Consider the following 19,615-nt stretch of genomic DNA (forward strand, 5'->3'; position numbering starts at 1 on the left):
AGACTGGGTTATTGGGTTGTTGCCAGCATCCCCCATGCGCAGCCCGTGGGGCTGGGGCTGTATTCGGCTAGCAAAATGCTTCAGGACTCACAGTGCATGCGGTTAGGCTGCAAACCAGACTTATTAATGATCTGTTCTAAAGCAACTGCCAAGAGAGGATGCAAAATATTTGAAATACAGGGTGACTTGACATATTCAAAGGAAAAAAAAAACAATGTTGCTTTTTTCTTAATTTGTTCATCTTGCTGTGAGTGGTAGCTTGTGGACCATCCTATATCTTAATTACCTTGTGAATCCAGACCATAAAATGGCTCTTTCCCAAGGAGTGTTCTCATTTTACCTGAGGAATCCCTTTTTGTGGGATCAAGAGTGGAACCTGGGACTCTCGCTGATGGAACCTTTTCTCATTCCTCTTTCCTCCCCATCTGCTATTGAGTGACATCCCTCAAGCCGAGGACTCAAAGAGTAGAAACCATAAAAATACAGAGCCATTAAGGTTGGAAAAGACCACTAAGATCATCGTATCTGATGGTCAGCCCTCAACCCAAATCTAGACCCATTTTCTGGATTTCAAGATGCTTCATTGCATTAAAGTTTGGGTGACTTTTACTGTGGGATGTGGATGGGCAGACTTGTTACTGGTCCCATCCCGTTGCTCCCAGCTGCAGGTGTAATTCTGCTTCCTTTGGATTCACTAAATACCCATGAAGAATCACTAAATTCTAAGAATTCCCTTCACTCGCATGGGCTTTCTTGCTAAGGGAAATGTTCAATAAGTTACACACCAGAGTGATTTAAGGAAGACTTTTTATTGACTAAGAGGAAGGATCAATGCTAGTCAGTGCTGTAAAAATAAAACTGTTCAGTCTTCAGAGCTGACAGTCAGTCACTTGTAACCTGCGCCATATTCCATTTATAAAATTAAGCAAATAGAGAAATTAATTTGCTTTAAAAAAAATACCAACTGCCCAGTTCCCTCTTGTCAGTCTTCAAATGAAGGGTTGTTCTACTGGTGTATCCCACTCCCGGGCTCAGGTGTGCTGCTCAGGGGGTCGCATGCTGCTGGGTTTGCTGCCATTCTCATTGTTGGTGCCGGGGGTGTGCTGTGCCCTCGTTACTTATTCATCGCAGAGTCACTCCTGTGCATAGAAAATGACATGCAAATGAATTGAAACTAGTTTAAAGAAATGTGCATACATTGTGCAGTGACCCACAACCCCAGTGATTATGTGTGCTTAATGATATGCAGCTTAGCACTGTGAGAGGAATGCGAGAAACACCCGTGTTCAAAAGGGGTAGATCCCATTTGGAAGTGGCACGCTGCTGGGGAAACTGTTGTTACCTTCCTAAATATGACCTTGTTTTACAGCTGTAGGGAGAAACTGTTAAAATACTTCACTCTGACAGAGCAATATGCATCTACAGTACCTGGCAAGCTCTACTAAATGGAGAGAGTTCACCCTGTTGTGCAGACGGTGAAACCAAGGCAACTGCTAGACACAGAGCCCCAGTTCCTCCCATCCACCCCATGTTCTTTGCACACTCCCCATGTTCTTTGCCTCTGTAAAGGAATGGTGTGAGCTTATGTCAATTAAGTATTTATAATAAGCAACACAGTGCTGCAACTGAAATATCCAGGAATGGCGCGTGTGAGCAGAGCTGCGCTTGGCGCTGGATGGCACCGCGTGCTCCACTTCTCAGTTCTCCTGTTGTCATAGGGAAGGGAGAGCTCAGAGCTGGGAGAAGTTGGGGCTGGCTCAGCCCTGGGCGTGGGCAGCTTTTTGGAAGCAGGTCCATGCAGGGACATGTTGTATAATCAGAGCTCTGGGTGCCTGGGGAAAACAGGCTGCGGAGACGTCTCGGTGGTCGGTGGCAGTAAGCACCATGCTGTAAAGCCTGCACTCGTTTCATCCACCTTGTGATGGGCAAAGGCGGCTCACCCAGCATGGTCTCCTTTCTTTCCCACGTTCTTTTTTGTTATCTTTTCTACATGCTTGGCTCTAAGGTACGACTTGTCAGTTTGAGGCAGGCCAACTAAGGACGCCGGTGTGATGGACGGAGCTGCAGATTTGGACTCATGGGCTGAATCCCATTCTTGTGAATTCATACAGGCTCTCGGCAGCAGTTGTGCAGGTACCAAGCAAAATGTGCATATGCTGAAGTGCACCTGCACAGTTATATGTATAAAGTATGGCTAGAAAAAGTTAAAATACGTATTTGGTTCTGACCATAGGAACTTGCTGGAGGATTGCAAAGTAATTAATGTGTGGCATGGATTTTTGGAGCTGTGTCAGGAGATTTAACCTTTGATTAAGGCTTGATTAAGAACAACAGATCCATGAGTTGAATGCATAATACTGGGCATAGCTGCTCTCCCATGGCTTCTCTGCCAACAAATGGTGGAACCAAGTGTATTCATCCCCTTGTGGCTGAACTGAAGCCTCCAGGCATGCTCAGCTGTTTAGTAGTGCTAGCACTGGGCTGGTGGGTGCAGGTTGTTGAGCATGCTGTTGCTTCATCACTCATCTTCACAGGCAGAGCTCAGTCCGAAGTTATGTTCTGCAGCACCAGCCATTGCAGAGCATCATCTCCATCTCTTTGGGCTTCGTTTCTGTAAAAGGGTTTCCAGCTCAGAATGCAGAGTTTAGGTTCACAAACAGTATTTTTTTCTTCCGTCAAGAACAAAAAAACAACACTGTGTTTTTTTCCTTTTTTTTTCTTTTTTTCCCACTGTCTGGTATGTATTCCATGTTTCTCCAGGGAAAAGATGCTTTTCCTTAAGGAGATCTAAAGGCATCTTCCGAAGTGAAGGAAATAGCTCAAGTGTAGGAAAAAAAACAACCCAGTAACTTAAAATGGCTTTTCCCTTTGCAGTATTTCTCATCTTGAATAATAGATGAAGATTTGGAGTTTTATATATATAAATATATGTAGATATCTTTGCAGCAGTATAAGTGAAACACAAGAGCAACTTCAGCTGAAGGACACGGAAGGACCTTGTTCATTCACAGATTTATCTGAACATTTGAGAAGCCTGTCTATTTTGTAAGCTGTTAAATTCCCCCGAGTCCATTGGATCACAGAATCATAGAATGCCTCAAGTTGGAAGGGATCTGAAGGATCACCAAGTTCCAACTCCCTGGTGCATGCAGGGTTGCCAACTGCTAGATCAAGCACCAGCTCAGGTTGCCCAGCACCCAGCCCAGCCTGGCCTTGAGCAGCTCCAGGAATGGAGCAGCCACAGCTTCCCTGGGCAACCTGTGCCAGCACCTCACCTCCCTCTCTGTGAAAAACTTAGCCAACATCTAATTTCAATCTTCCCTCCTTTAGCTTAAAGCCATTCCCTCTTGTCCTAACACTATCAACCTCTGCAAAAAGTTGATTTTCCTCCCTTAGACATTGGAGTTGAATCCTTTCTGATTTCATATGGAGTGAAAGTAATGATTGAAGCTCATGGAAGAAGCACTTTTTTAGTTCTCCATTCATTTTTTTATTGTCCTTGCTCACTTTTATGGTCATTGCTCTCAGTGGAGCTGCAGTACTCGACCAACCCAAGGAATTTGGCCACTGTGGTGTCCCAGAGTTCAGGGTGCATCTCACTGTTTCTCCACACAGTTTGTGTGTGTGTCTGTGTACATACAGCTGGGGGATGCCATCACACTGCTATTCTGTAGGGTTTGGTGCTGTCCTCCACCAGCTTGGGCTACAGATAAGGTGTGCTTGGAGGCAATGACATTGCCTTGCTGAAAAAAATCCTGCAAGTGCTGGGTGAAGGCACGTGTGCCAAGTGGCTGGTGCTAATGAGTGCACAGTAATCAGGAGTAGGGAAAGGTTCCCTTCTGCTTGAGACAGCTCAACAAATAGGTTTTGTTTTATCAAACTGAGCCATGGGGGTGATATTGCACACATACATGATTTCCAAATGCGGGGAATCGGAAGCACTGCAGGCTGCTGGGTTGCTCCAGAGCATGGAAAACTCAGCTGCAACCCACTTTGCAGCACAGGCTGCAGGTGAGCACATCAGTCAGCATGCACACTGTGCTGCTTCTGGGCTGGGTGTAGTCCTTGCCAAGAAAAACCATAGAAATCATCCAGGCAACAAAAGGTATGGGTGTCTGTTCTCCCCGTGGCCTCAGTGGAGGCTGTGCAGTGAACACTGCTCACTAGCAGAGGGGATTCATCATTAAAGCAGTGCAAATGAGTGATTCCTCCATGGGCAGCCAAATGGAAGCCAGGGAAAAGAGGTCCATGAGGGATTATTCTTCCTTCCCATAGAATAAAAAATCCATATACATCAGTTTATCATTGACTTATCTGTTGGTTGTTTTGGTGTTGTGTTTTTTTTTTTAAGAAAATAGTTTAATTTCACGTGTTTATTTTTTTAACCTTAAGATGTGCTCCTAAAAATGTTTTGAAATAATAAAAAAAAATAGAAAGCTTGTATTCCAAAAATACCAAAATGAAGTCAAGATTTTTTTTCCTCTCTTCCTTCCTTCCTTCCTTCTTTGTTTCCTGCCGTCCCTCCTTCCCTGCTTTGCTGAATTCAGCATGAAGTTAGAATAATTTCAGCAGAGCAGATACTGCATATTTTATCAAATTATTCTCACAGAAGGCAAACACCATTGTCTGTTACAAGAAAACTCAACAGCCCAACTTGGGCAGTGAGGAGAGAAGAGCTGCCATGGGAGCAGCATCACTGCTGTGACTGCGTTGTTGTTGTACCTCAGCTCCTCACCTGGGCTGCACGCACTGCAGCCTATCAGGAAACTGTATCTTTACAGTCCCTGATGTAGTGCAGGTTTGTCTCCATTCCCTAGCTAACAGAACTCTTTGCGTTAACACAGTATCCTTCCAGAGCATAAGGCAAACTGCTACATCTACTGTTTTCCTTTCACTGTTTGTAGTGGAAGCCTGAAATAACTCAGCCTTTCTGGAGGCTGCTTGTGCTTTGCATCTGGGTTGCAAGTTGCAGATGCACTTTGTTCTCCTCACCCAGTGAATGACACTGGCAGGGATTCCTCGAATACGTTGTTTTTAAAGGAATATTTGTGCTTTGACAGAAGTTGGGGTCAAAATTCCTTTTTTAAGAAGAAAAACTCTTTCAGCGTTCCAGAGTGAAACGAAGGAAGAACAGAGCCAGGTCTTGGGGTTAATAGAACAAGCTCACTTAATTGATATTTATCTAGAATAGCATCATTTGCTGCCCTCCACTTCTGGCTGCATGCATGGTTTCTTTGCTTAGCAGTTGCCACCCATATGACCAGAACTGCCAAATAAATGCGTTCCCTTCATTCCCCAAAGCAAAACAGTTTGCAAAAGGTCAAGTTGTATGGGATTGCTGCAAGTGAAGCCAGGCTGCAAAGAGCCAATCTGCATCTTCCAGAAAATTGAAAAATGAAGAAATGAGCATGAAGGCACAGCAGTGCTGACTTCCAGATACTCCAGAGCCCACAGGAGATGCAAGCAATGGACCATCGACTTCATCCCAGGCCAGTCCTTTCCCTGGCACAGGTCCTGTAACCAGATCTGGGTCTAATTGCTCTCTGAGTGCACCTCAGCTCTCAGTTATTGATCTTCAGCCGTTCGTGTATGCATCCCTCAGGGGCTGACATCACGCTCTAGTGGGGATCGTCTGTGACAGCGGCTAAAAGAGCTGGCAGAGCTTGTGATACAGCCACCAGTGCTTTTCCAGTGTGACTGTATGCTCTTTAGGACAGTATCTTCCTGCCAGACAGAGAGCTGGGGCTGTTTGGCCTGGAGAAGAGAAGGCTGTGGGGAGAGGAGACCTGAGAATGGCCTCTGTGAACCCAAAGGGGTTGTATGAAGGAAGGGGACAGACTCTTTAGCAGGGACTGCTGTGACAGGGCAAAGGGAAATGGTTGCAAACTAAAAGGGAGGATATTTATATTGGATATAAGGAAGAAGGTTTTTACACTAAGGATGGTATGACACTGGCATAGGTTGCCCAGAGAGGTGGTGGGTGACCCATCCCTGGAGACACCCAAAGTCAGGCTGGACGGGGCTCTGAGCACCTGATGGAGCTGTGGGTGTCCCTGTTCATTGCAGGTCACCTTGGATCAGATGGCCTTTAAAGGTTTCTTCCAACTCAAATGATTCTACAGCGAATCTCATTCCCAAGATGACAGCAGATCAGCAGGGGTGAACCTGCTCGTCCCATTGGAGACCTTGTGGTCATCCACCATGGAGAGCTTTAGGTGGTGGGAGGTGTGTCATGGCTTTCTCACACCATGAGCGTTTTCATTGGCTCCAGTGCAAAATTTAAATTGTTCTGCAGGCAGATAATGTGTATTTTCACAAAGCAGAAGGAAAGAAAGAATTGGAACCGCATGTCAGGCTTTGACTGTTTTTAGCATGATCTAGCCCTTTGAAGTGTAATCTTGTTTCAGACCAGAGCGTCAAAAGCATCACATTTTCTGTATGCACATTTAGATGTTCTGTAATATTTGTTGAAATTCAGTAATGTGCTAATTTTGGGTCCAAAATGCTCAGAAACTGCTATGGGAAGGCTTCCTCACTGCATTCGTGCAGTGAGGAAGACAAATCTCGGAACATCGTATGTCTGTTTCTAGCTTTGATTTTTTCCATGTCTCAGACTCATTACCTATTAAGCAAAGAAGTCCAACACCTCTCATCCCTTTGGAGAAATGCATGGTGGATACAGCAGGGAAGGTTCTGCTTTGTCCCCATCTTTGCAGGGTATGCATGCTGAGCTCAGTCTTCCCCCAGCCCCTGAGCTCTGCAGGTTGGAGGACACCCATTTGCTAAATACTCGTGCATGAATTTTGCTCCCAATGTTTCTGCTCTGCATCAGCCCACTTGGGAGCTGATCCCAGAGGAGAAGCTGAGTGCTTGGTCTCTTTGTGGAGTCACGTTTACACTCAAATGAAATGTGATTCGTGATTGTGGGCTCACACATAATATTTATGCTATCTTCTGTTTCGCTCTGGGTGAATATTGCTGTAATTTTGGCTAATTACACAAAACGTCAGGAAAAATTGCAGAGTGTTCCTCAAAATAAATAATATATCTTGTGTGCTCTGCTGCCCATACTTATGAGCATGCCTTAACCTTCAGTAGCCAAAGCACTGACTGTGCTGGGAAATGACAGCTTAGGAGTTTTAGCTACAACTTCTTTTCCATTAAAATTCTCATATTTTTCTGATATTCTTCACTTGAAAAGACTCAGCTTGCATAAAACAGGGAACAGCCCTATGTGTCTCCTTGATGCTTTCAGTTCTTGTCAGGCTTTGGTTTTCTCATCAGAGCTGGAGTCAGTACGGGTGTATAAGATTGCACTTTAAGGGGAGGTGCTGTGAGAACTTGACTGCTGCTGAAACACAGTGATCAGGAGAACAACAACCAGGTCCTTGGGGAGTGGAAAACAATCCTGGCAGTGTAGATGTAAGAAGAATTGTTTTTCACCTCTCCAGCCAAATAAAAGAATCTTGTGGGGAGGAGAGGATTCCAAGCTGGTGCAATATTTCATTCTACTTAAAAAGAAAGTTCAGCTTTTATCTCCAACTCTTTTAAAATCCTTTTTTTTTTTTTTTTTTCTTGTTCCATTACATTTCCAAAGAAAACCTGTTAAAAGGAAAAAAAGAAAAAAAAGTCCACCCATTTCTGATCTCTCATTTTCTCCCAGTAATGAGATGGAGTTTGTGGATAACTTCAGCTGCTCTCCTTCTGAATTATTGAGTAATTAAAATATTCAGCTGGCTAATTTTACCTGGAGGTAATCAGCAGTTCTGTGCCAATAGCTGGTGGCAGTTGGACCATCACCTTTCTTCCTCTTGTCATCCCTCTGCTTTCAGCTATGGTCTCATTGGAGACCACCTCTGGCCCGACAGCGCTGGGAATGGTTGTGCCATCCCTCCCTAAATTGTATCCAGGGGCTGCCTACAGCAGGCAGCTCATGTGTCCTGTATGCTGGTTTGGTGTTTGCCTTCTGTGAGAAGTGATGCAGGATTTTGGACTTCTTTGAGTCCTGGACCTGCGGTGGCTGTTGTGTGGGGTCAGGACCTCAGGGACTGGGTCGGCCGTAGGGTGACAGCTGCTTGTGGGCCCCCAGGAAGAGGGTGGTCTGGAAGAGGCATGCAGCAATGGCCTGTGGCTGTGCCCCTCTTTTCCAGTGCTTTATGTGGGTGGCTGCTTTCTCTGCTCCTTACCTCATGCTTGTGTTAATATCTCTCCAAAGCTGATTCCCCAGATATGGGAGCTCCTGCGTGAACCGCAGTGAATGCAAACACATCCTTTCCACCTACTCTACAAATGAGCAGTAGGCTTCCCTGGAGTGTCCCAGCTTTGTACAGCAAAGCTGGCATAGTGCAGAGGTTTGTATGTGTCGGCTGCTTGGTACAGGGGTGTGGGCAGGAGGCAATGGTGCTGGAGGGCTGATTGCTGTTCCTCCTTGCAGATATGAGCGCAGGAGAGGAAATCACTTCTCTGGATGCTCTTTTTGCCTACAAGTACCATTCTGCTCTGGTGACTCAGTGGTAGTGACAGGAGGTGATTGCTTTGATGGGTGCTGTCAGCAGCTCAAGCCCATCATCCCTCTGAGTTAGGGAAATGTCATTTTCGGAAGCTTGTCCTTCAAATGCAGAGGCCATCCCTGTCAGCACAGCCTGTTATTTCATGTAATGTACCCTGAAAACACCAGTTGTCTCTCAGTAGTTATTAGTCCTGGGTGGAGATTTGCACTTGAGATGAGCAAATACACAAGTGTATCACGCAGCCCTGTTGTCCTGGAGTCATTTTCTTCTCAAAATAAATTCCCCATAATTAGAGGAGACCCTCCAACCTTGTAATCACAACGCTTTGGAGCTGGGCAAGGCCTTTGTTCTGCATCCCTGGGAAAGCAGCCAGGATCAACTGCCTGGTGATGCTGGGGGCATTTTGCCCATCAGAAAAGATTCCTTAATATCATTCGGTTGCTCTGTTTACTCCTCTGCATCCATCACCCAATCCTCCAGGCCAGCTACTTGTGATGGAGCACATCCATCTGGTCACAGTCACTTTGCTGCCATTTTTTTTTGCTATGGGAAAACACTTTATGGGGCTGGGAAATGTCCTCCTTTCTTCCCTGTTTGGGTGGCTTCAGTGAATCATAGTCATGAGCTGAGGTGCAGAACTTACGCCGACTGTGATGTGTTCAATTGGAAACAATCACTTGCTTCATTTTAATTCCAAACACCCAAGAGAACTTAGCAGCTTCTGGGTGGGAGCAAAATAAAGCACATTTTTCTCCTGCAGTTTTCATCTTTTCCTCCCTAAGCTCCATGCTGATGCCTGTCACCATAGTAATCTGCATGGAGCTTGCTGGTGCATTTGTGTGCTGAGTTAGTGCAAACCTTCATTAACTCTGCTTGCAAAGGGAGATTTTGGTGCTCATCTCTGTCAGCGTGTGTTTGCAATAGTTGGCTTATCAGGTGTTCTGGAACCTGTCCTTCTCAGGGGAAAAGAACTGCAGTTTCTGTGGTGGCACTGTACCTGTGGAGCTCAGTAGATTAGTAGTGGTTTGTACCCTGACTTGAGTGCAGGGTTTGCTGTGGATATGAGTGCGGTTGGATGAGTCATAAATCAGCCTCACAGTGTGACAACCATAGCGTGAATGGGAGAAAAATGAGAATAACGGGGTGTGTAAGTTCCAGGCTCAAATGCTTAATTGCAAAAAACAAATATTCAAAAAACATTTAGGTGAAATGTGCTCCTGAGCTGTGTTACAGGTGCCCTGTTTGCAGTCACATCCTCAACAGAAGTGTTGCATGGGCAGAGAGGCCAGACAGCAGTGCACCCAGCTGGGATCAGCCCAGCACTAGAGGTGCTTTCTCCTTTACCAGCCCAATGTACTGCAGTGCAGCAGGTGCTGGCTGGGCTGGTTCAGAGTCCCAAACAAACTTACTATGCTGATTGCAGGTGGAGGCATTGAGTCAGAGTATGTCCTGCTACAGCAAATAAGCAGGCATGTCTCATTCCAAAATTATTCGATGGTACCTTCCTGCTACATGGCTGCAGTTGCTGGATGTAAAATGGCTGCTAACTGGCCAAGTGAGAGGGGTCTTCCACTGCTTGATAGCTTATTGTGTGGAGAACAGTAACCCCAGAGCTTCACTTGAAGCCATAACCAGCACACAGGCCCTTTGACACCCAGTGCAGAGTGAATTTAGAAGCAGTTCTGCACCAGCACCCTCCAGTCTAGGCTTGCTTGTCAGCCAGAACATTGCTATCGATATGGCCCCTGGAGGCAGTGACTGCAGTCCCTGAAAGGTCTCTAAGCCCTTTGTCTTTCCAAAAGTTCCTTCGTCTTTCCTGCTGAAACCCAGCCCTGCTGAGATCCTTCTGAGATCCTCCTGTTTGTTCAGTGAGCTGAAGTTAAGGTCTGGTTGAATGGTGTCTGGTTGAGTTCCTTCAGGTCTCCCAGTCTTAGACCTTCAGTTAGACAACCACAGCGAGGCATGGTGCTCTGTGAATTGGAAGAAGTGAGGCCATGCAAACTGCCCTCCTAAAGGTGGGTCAGCTGCAAATCAGAGTTGTGCCCTATTCTGTGGTTCTCCACAACTCAGGGTTACAACTCAGGGTCTAGGTTTGAGCCACCCTGGGGTGCATGATGGAGGTTGTAAGGTTTGATTCCTGGGGTTCACACTGAGGCACAAGCCCAGCTCACATTCGTACAGCACCTTGCTGATAACAGTAAGCAACAGCACGCTCTCAGCAAGGTTTTGCTGAATGCCGCATTGGGTGAATAACCCCACAGCTTCTTTTCATATTAAGAGCAATCGTCTTGCTTGTGCACTTTCCATTTTGCTGTTAGTTCCGTGTTCAACTTTGCAGTGGAATTACCAGATCACAGCCCAAGCTAATGGTTGAGCACCAGGTGAGAAGATGCGGCTAACCCAGAGAGCTCAGGTGCAAGCAATGAACCTGAGTGACCAGAAGGAGTGAAGCCAGGATGCACCCCTCCTCACCCTTATTTAAGGGTTAGCTGTCGAGGGGGTGGAATCTCTCTGGACGAATGTTTTGCTTTTCTCAAGCTGTTACTGGTCATTGGAAGAAGTGGGTAAATTTCTTTTTTTTTTTTTTTTTTTTTTAAATCATGCTGTTGCTTGTAGGATTTGTAGTCTAATAGAAGGCACTGTCATTGCCTTCTTTGCTGCATGAATTTACAGAGCAGAAATTAAATGAACGATAATTAAAGAGCCAGTGATATTTCTAATAAAAAGCTTTTTTCCCAGTGATTCTGCCAGTAGTGCTTGTGTTTGTGGGCAGTGTGACACTGTTGGAGGGCCGATTTGTATGTGTACCTTTCATGTCTTTTTGGGAAGTCCCAGAGGATGGAACAGGCTGCTCAGAGAGCTGGTGGAGTCCCTGGAGGCATTTGAGATTTGTGGAGATGTGGCACTGAGGGATGTGGTTAGTGGGCATGGTGGGATAGGCAGGGGTAGGACTAGATGATCTTAGAGGTCTTTCTACTCTTAATGATTCAATGATGGTTACCATGCAACATAGTGGCAGGAAGCATAGCACCCTGTGGTGGATGGAGGTGACCTGAAGGCTCAGAACTGAACAGCTGAACTGAGTAACATCAGTATCACGCTACTGGTTAGACAGCAACAGGGAGAGCAGCAATCGGATTGTTACTGGTTAGTCTCAGCTGTATTGAGGGGTCAGGAAGCTAAAAGCAAGGCTTGCAGAGCTGCTGAACTTCTCCTGTGGAAAGGAGAACAAATGGGATGTCTGTTGGGGAGGTGTGATGTGCTGGTTATTGGGTGACTGCTTTAAGAAGAGTGAGCAGCTGAAGGCTGTCTTTGCTGTAGGGGAAAAAAAAAATTAAAGCAGCTTGATAAATGCTGCGAAGATGGGCAAAGCTGTGGCTTAGCTCTTGCCCTCTGGTATTCTTGGGCTGCTCTGCTCTGTGACCATGACCGTTGGGGGTGTTTTGTGGGGGTGATTTTCCCTGTACCTTCGGGGAGCACCACATTTGAAAGATTGGAGCTCATGGCCTTGGTGTGAGGAGTGTCTCTGCTGCGTTTCCTCCAGCTTCCCCACCCTGAATAGCTGTGTGAGCAGCCAGAGCAGGATCCCTTATGTGAGCATCCTAAAGCACAATGGCTTATAAAACAAGAACAAAAATATCCCTTGATATATCACATGGGAATCTTAATAGCTTGGGGGCTGCATTGAGAATAAGTGCTGCATAGAAGTCTCTTGTGTTCAGCCTGTACTTTGAGATCAAGGCAGTCATAACTTCTTCCTTAAATCCATTCTGAAACACTTGTCTTTGTCTTTAGGGAGCCACTAAGTTACAATGAAGTCTTGTCCATGTTAGTTTAGTTCCATTTCTGTGGGAAAAGCTGATCCTGCAGTAAAGCAGGGGAGTGTGCAGAGGAACCTGAGTGGGAGAAGTAGGTTTATCCTGACTGCATTGTGCAGTATTGCTCCTTTAAAGGTGTGGAGATCCAAGCTGCTCTTAACAATGCAGTGATGAGGTTAAAGAGTAGATGTGAGTGATTTTGTGAGTTATAGAAAGAAAATGGTAATGGAGGGGATTGTACTTGGCTGTGCTGCAGTTTTTCTCCACTCTTTATGGCTTGTTCTGTCTCCTATTGATTATAGTTTGGGGCAGTTTTACTGGAGGAACTCGACAAACCCTCAGGGTTATGGGCTTTCTTTTCCTCTCAGTGTTTATTGAAGCACTGGGAATATTGTCAGCAAGGAAGAATTGCTCTCTTCTGTATCTAACTGCTAAGCTGTGGAAAACTTTCATTCCATTTTGTTGCCTTTCTGCCTTGTGTTATGGCCTGTCAGGATGTTCCTCCGTCCTTAAGTGACCAAGAGAGTTGATGGTTGTGTTAGTTTCCAAAAACAAGTAAACAAAAAATCACTGAGATTTTCAGTGTGATTGCTGCAGCACAAGGGGTGGCAATGCTAGAAGACCATGATAAAATCGCTGTTCACTGGGATTGGAAAAAGGTGATGCTAAGATACATGATATGACTAGAGTGAAAAGTCAGGCAATAGCCTAGTGTAGAGCTATGCCTTTAGGTTGGCTGGAAAAATGCTACTCTGTGATTGTATGCCTCCCTTCAAGCAATAACTCTAGGCTGAGCTTTGGGAAGAAGGATGGGTGCGTCCTTGGTCCTTGCTAGAAGCAGGCTTCACCTTGAGGGTCTGGAAAAGGCTTTGTTTGCTGATGATGCAGGGCTTCCTAAATGAGTCCAGAGTGTGGGGATGCTGCTGCAAAAAGGGCTCTGAGCAGGGTGGAGGCAGAAACACCACTGCATTAGGGACTGGAGGAACACATTAGTTTTGTGTGGCTTACTGCTCTGTTTCGCTCCCCGTTGAGATACTGTGAGCTTAGGAGTGAGCCTCAAACTTCAGCTGAAGTAGATCTGGTCAGAAAGAAGAGCATGGAAGAGAAGACTTCTCCTTAGCCTTTCCTTTGGCAAGCACTGATTTAGGAAAGCCAGGCAGTTGTTGGAGCTTGATTCAGACCTGACTGTGTGTTTGTCATGTCAGCGATGAAGGGATGCTGGGGCTTTGCCCTGTGTTTTCTTATGGTGACAGCCTTCTGGTACAGCCCTGCTTCCATCTATAGCATGGATGTGGGGAGGTTCTGGTGCTGTTTTGATTAAACTCTTAAGGTGATGGTAAGCTACTAATGGTGCGAAGCTTTGCTCTGCACTGTACTCAGTAGGCTGCTTCGTATAAGTGGGAGTGGTATGCATATCCTTCCAAAATGATTTGTGTGATCCAGGTATACCTAGGACCACAAAAGACAAAGGCCTTCTGTCCTGTAGCTAAATCATCTTCCCAAGGAAGGGGGTAAAGCTATTTTTTTATCTTCACTTCTCTTATCCTTCAGGGGATTTCAGGCAAGGTCTTCCCCTTTCCCCAGCACACCAAGAGCTTCCGGCTGCAGAAGCGTCTCTAAGCATGTCCTGCTGGGATCTCTTCCATTCTGTGCAAAGTACTTACACATGAAAATTTAATGAGAGAGTAAAAATGAGGCTGGGACTCATTCAGGAACTGAAACATAGGTCTCCTACTGGAGAAAGCCTATTAGTGCCTTTATTATTATTGTGGTATTAGATAAAAGGGAGGAAAAGGGACACATTGGAAGAGGGTGTAGTGTTCAGCTGTGCCTGATAATACAGCTTTGCATTCCCTCCTTTCTTGAATCAAGTTCCTGTGTCCAACAAAACAGATCTTGTGTTTTGGAAAGGAACAAAGCAAAATGTTTACTTTCAAATGAACTTATTTTGCTTTAGTTGACATGTGTTCTTGGTAGAGTGTACTTATTGTCCAAGAGCTGTGAATCTTGCTTTCCTGCAGTCTACACCATTTGGGTTACTATGAAATCACTTTTTAAGGCAGCATGGAAACCAACTGGCACTGATTTATTCATGGCAAGCATGTGCTTCTGTAGATACAAAATTGGACCTGATTCTCTTGAGGGCTGGTGGAGGGGCCCCCAAAGTTCCAACCCTTTACAGCCATCCACTCTGCTCTTCCTGCTGGCTTTGGGGTTTGGCTGGAGGAAATCTGGGCTGGGGGGCTCTGCCCTCACCTGGGGAAGTCAGTGCAGGAATGTTAGGGATGGGCAATCCTGATGGGGCCACTTAATGCACAATGTGACTGTGAGGTATGCAGTGACTGTGGCTTATCAAACAGCCTCAGCAGAGGCTTGGAGGATGGAGGCTGATTACATTTTGGTATGCTGCACTGGATTTTTTTCCTCTTAGTAAGAATTCATTGTTGTTTGCTCAAAACTTCTCAAGGGTGGTCAGACAGAACTATGAACTTGCTTTGCATAACGGAATCTCTGTAACCCAGCCGGTGGGGCTGCCTGTAGCTGGCTGGTTAGCTTTAAGAAGCTACATCGATAAAACACCTAGGACAATTTTTGACTATATTTCTATTTGACCAGTAGACCCTGCTAATAACAAAGAACAGTTCTCATCTGCCAGAGTATGTGGCACACATTTTTTGAGAGGGAGGAACACACGGGATTTGAAAACAGAGGCGTTTCAGGTGCCCATAAATGCTTCGAAGGTCGTTTTTGGAGGTGTCTCACATCTGTTCTTCTTAGGAATTTTGCTCCTCTAATCCCACACAGTTGGACTGGTGCAGCCTGATTCAGTGCTCGGTTACTTTGGTGTTATGCTGCTGTAATAACACCAATTTAAACAGATTTTTCAGTGGCATAAAACTGGAGTGACACGATAGGGAATGAAACATAGAAACCAAGCAAGTTGCCTTCACAGGCAACACAACAAGAAACAATAAGTGCATTCTTTGCTAGACTGCTAGCAAATTTGCTCCTAAACTGGAGGCATATTCAGAAGATGTAAGCTGTCTAAAGACTTTCATTTGGTAGGTAACTTTCACTGAAGCAGTGTTGCATAAATCTGTTACTTTATGCTGTACCAACTATGCCTTGCATTTTACCTGCTCATCTGATCTCCATTTTATTTGCCTGTATGTCTGTGTATATATGAATATTTTACAGCCTCTCTTGAAAGGGATTGCAGAAAGCCGTCTCACTTCCAAACACTTTCTTTACTCAGGGCTTAATGGGGGCTGTACAAATTAGGTCTCTTGCTACATTGGCATATCTAATAATTTTTTTTAAATTATATATACTTTTTCTTTTGCAGAACCCCAGCTGAAGGGAATTGTGACAAGGTTATTCAGCCAGCAGGAATACTTCCTGCAGATGCACCCAGATGGTACAATTGATGGGACCAAGGACGAAAACAGCGACTACAGTAAGAAAAATTAGCCTGTTTTGCAACCCAATTACAATCAAATGCATCACCTAGTGGGTCTTGATTGTGAAGCTTCATTTCAGGGAAGATTGAATTAGGAAGAAGCCAGATGTTTTCTACACATTTATTTTTTTTTAATCTATACTTCCCCTTTAAATCTTGCCTGTGTAATTTCATATGTTTCCTCTCCAATCTTGTTCCCTCCTGCCCCAATTCTGTAACTGCCATCTGGGTGGGGTGGAGAATAAAACCCATGATTTGAACTGCTGCCAGAAGAGAAAGGAGATTATATTTATACACATGCCACATGGGTAAAGGATACAGGGAATTCTCTTTCCAAGGAGAAGAGGAGATAATTGCTTTTGCTTTTTTTTATCCTGAAAAATTCAGCAAGCATTGGGAATTTCCAAGCTGGAGAAATCCAGCTGTTCATCCAAGTCTCTTGCTTTGAGACTGAAATTATTGGATGTCCTTTCCTTTCCAAATGAGGTCTGCTTCCAAAAAAATGCTCAAAGGGGATTAGATTTGCACTATTCACCAAAGGATAGCAAAGTGTAGCCGTGTAGGTTTAAAAGTGATGCTCGTATGCAGGAGCCATAATGGTTTAAACCAGCCAATAACCCATATCCTTCTGCCAGAGCAGTGTGCAAGAGAGGGGCTCTGTGAGGAAAAGAACCACATGTGGACAACCTCGCCACACTCCTGTATACCTCTGACTCTGTGGGGGCCTGAGCCTTCCTACAAGAAGCCTGGCCTTGGATTTTCTCAGGCAGATGCCAGCACACAATGAGTTCAGTGGGCTTTAGCAAGTGAATAATGAACCAGTGCTGGGTGGTATTAGCTGCTTTTTTTTCGAAGGAGAAAGACATAGGATGTTTTCAATCTGCAGAAAATCCCATTGGAGCCCTATTTGTCATCTGGCATGCAAAGAGCTTCTGGAAATGGCAGGGATTCATTACTCTCATATATCAGTGAGGACCAAACAACAAAGTAATGGGCTTAAATGGAAGCAGAACGTGGGTAAACAGCAGAGAAAAAGGAAATGTAAGGACAGTTCTGCAATATTTCAGGCTGGCAGATGAAAGAAGGGAAGCTTCTTCTGGCCCCTCCTCAGAGGGCACAAGAGCAATCTCCTGTGTCTCTGTGACTGAGTTAGCCCCTCATTGCCCAAACAGTTCTTATTTATGTCAGAGATCAGATTGGCAGCAAGATGCTAAGTACTTGTAAGCCTCTTCTACTCTGTCGTCTTAATTGGAAATAGATGGGCTGAAGGACACTTCTGGAGTGTCAATTTTTCTGGTGAGATGACAGCCCTACCTTGGCACAGGAGGTCATGGCTGTAATGTGCCAAGCCCATTGCTCAGTCATGGACTGTGCAGGAGGGTTTGGTGCATAAAGGGGCATTTCAGATGGAGATTACAGAGGTCAAACTATCCCCTATGTCCTGACCTTAGGGCATATCAGAAGAGAAAAATCCGATCTGATGGTAGTTGGCTCCTGAAAATGAGAAGAGTATGCTTTATTCATTCCTATTTAACTTTTGACTGCTCACTTTCCTTTATAAATCTTCAGCTTAAGTCAGTGATTTATATGATATGAAGCTTCCTGTTATAGCTTCAAAACTAAGTAACACTTTCCACTTCAGAAGTAACAAAAAAAAAAAGCATACATCTTCCTTTCTATATTCCTTTAGATCTCTTGAATTTTGACCAGAAAAAAAACCAAACACATAAGTGTATTCAACTAAGTGAACAGCTGCAGACTTGCCTCACTGATATTTTCTGTTTTAAAATATTTATCCAGAACACTTCTGGCCAGCTATTCAGAAGCCTGCACTGTATTTCTGTGCAAAACTCATCAAAAATAGATAAATGATATTTTCCTGTCCCTGGAGTGGTGTTGGTTAACTCACTTCCACTGTCAGAGAAGGATGCTCTTGATGCTTGCAGCAGGTCCTTGCCACCATGTGTGGCCACACGTTCTCTGTTCAGGAGTCATCTTCACACAATTAAATGCCCAGTGAATGCTGTGTTCCATACACTGACTCTGTGTGCTGAATCTACGCACTAATTATTTGAGTTATCATTATGAAAGGAAGCCTAATTCTTGGGGAATGCATTAGGTTGGTTTACTCTGGCAAAATAAACATTTCAAATGAGATGCTGACATGTCCCTTAGATACATCTGACGCAATTAAAAGTTCTAATAAAAATCCAACTATTTGTATAAGAAGAACTGCTAATATTTAAGCAATTTCAAAATGAATTATCTGTCTGGTTCCCATTTTATGGGTGTTCTTGAGAGGCTGATGGCATTTATTTTCCACCTCTTCTTTTAAAGAAAAGAGGAAAAAGAAAAAAAAAAAAAGAAAAAAAAACTAACCCAAGTTCTAATGGCATTTGAATGGGCATCCAGCCAGCTTCCCACAAAACAGTGCTTGGGACATCTGTTCCTTATACCATACGGTTAGAGGCACACTGTCTTAACATAAGCAAGAGGACAGGTTCTCTTCCTACTCTTATTGGGATATATGAAGAATTTTTTTGTATGGAAGGTAGCTCAGACACATAATCAAGTAAGTGTTCAGTGTTTAAAAAGTGTTGTGTGTCTGATAAACTGCAATGATCAACATGTTTGTGGTCAAAGGATTTAGCAGTGGAGTGTGATAAAAGTGCTATAATCAATAAGCATTGTCGCATATAAATCTGGTGGTGGGAGAAGACAGTGAAATGTAATGACAGCAAATCAGCAGAAGCATACAGTGTCTTAATTTTTCTATCTTCTGCACGTTAAACCTGAGGAGTATGTCCATCCCATGTGGTTGCATATGGCATAGAAAATATAGCTTTTGCAACAGAAGTGTTTAATGATTTTTTCTTTTTTTTTTTTAACTACATCAGACCCCATAGGGTGGAATAATAGATTGTTAATGTTGGAAAAGACCACTAAGATTGTCTAGTCCAACCACTAACCATGTCCCCTCAGTGCCACATCTCCATGATTCATGAACACCTCCAGGGATGGTGACTCCCACCTCCCTGGGCAGGCTGTGGCAGTGCACCACCACTCCTTCAGAGAAGAAATTGTACTTGTGGAGAAAAGAGAGTTTTGGAGATGGAGATACTTCTGGGTGGAACTTCTCCCCACTGATTCTGGGCATTATCACCCCACTGCCTAATGAATGCTTTGAATTGTCTGTCACAGGTTTTCTATGGAAGACAAATTGGCTGTACAGAAAGAATGATGATGCCCATTTTGCTTCATTATTTGCAGTAACGTGCTCCATTTTTCAGTGGGGGAAAAATGAGGCAAGGGAAATGCTTATAAATAGATTTGTTAATTACAGAGGGTTTTAAACCTTTCTAGTAGTGAGAAATTGATTGAAATATAGGCTTGCCTTGGTTACTGTGCTCCTCAACAGTAGAATTATGTTGTAATGCAGCTCTTTGGTGCCAGTAGCTACACTGAGGCTTGTCTGTTTCCACTTGGAACACTAAGAGTAGTGCACTTCTTGGCTCTTATTGTTCAAAGACCAATACCTATGTTGAACTTTACATTGATATGTTGAAGCCCTCTGCTTGCTTCCTATGAAATTGCTTAAACATAGGCACCGATTGTGGTAAGGCTTAAGCATACATTTTGATATTCCATTGAAGATGATGGTTATAACTGCAAGAAGTTGTGCAGTTTCTGGGAGTTTGACAAATCTCTTGTGTTCTCCATTGTTTGCAAGCAATAATTTTTTTTTTTTTTTTTTACTACTTTTCTCTCCCTATTTGCTATAAGTGTTTTCCTCTTTAAAAGGGGATCACAACCACTTTTGTCTCATC

The 19,615-nt window shown here is 44.3% G+C and overlaps 1 protein-coding gene across 4 annotated transcripts in view; it reads left to right on the forward strand.

The window, feature by feature from the left end:
* The window catches only part of FGF12 (fibroblast growth factor 12), a 184,832-nt gene that overhangs the window by 105,084 nt on the left and 60,133 nt on the right, over positions 1 to 19,615 (forward strand). For all 4 annotated transcript variants that reach the window (XM_052685950.1, XM_052685952.1, XM_052685951.1 and 1 more), the window contains one exon: positions 15,675 to 15,785. In XM_052685950.1, coding sequence (XP_052541910.1) covers positions 15,675 to 15,785 — 111 coding nt within the window. The remainder of the gene's footprint in view (positions 1 to 15,674; positions 15,786 to 19,615) is intronic.

Source organism: Tympanuchus pallidicinctus, unplaced genomic scaffold, assembly GCF_026119805.1.
Source record: "Tympanuchus pallidicinctus isolate F22 unplaced genomic scaffold, pur_lepc_1.0 scaffold22, whole genome shotgun sequence".
NCBI lineage: Eukaryota > Metazoa > Chordata > Aves > Galliformes > Phasianidae > Tympanuchus > Tympanuchus pallidicinctus.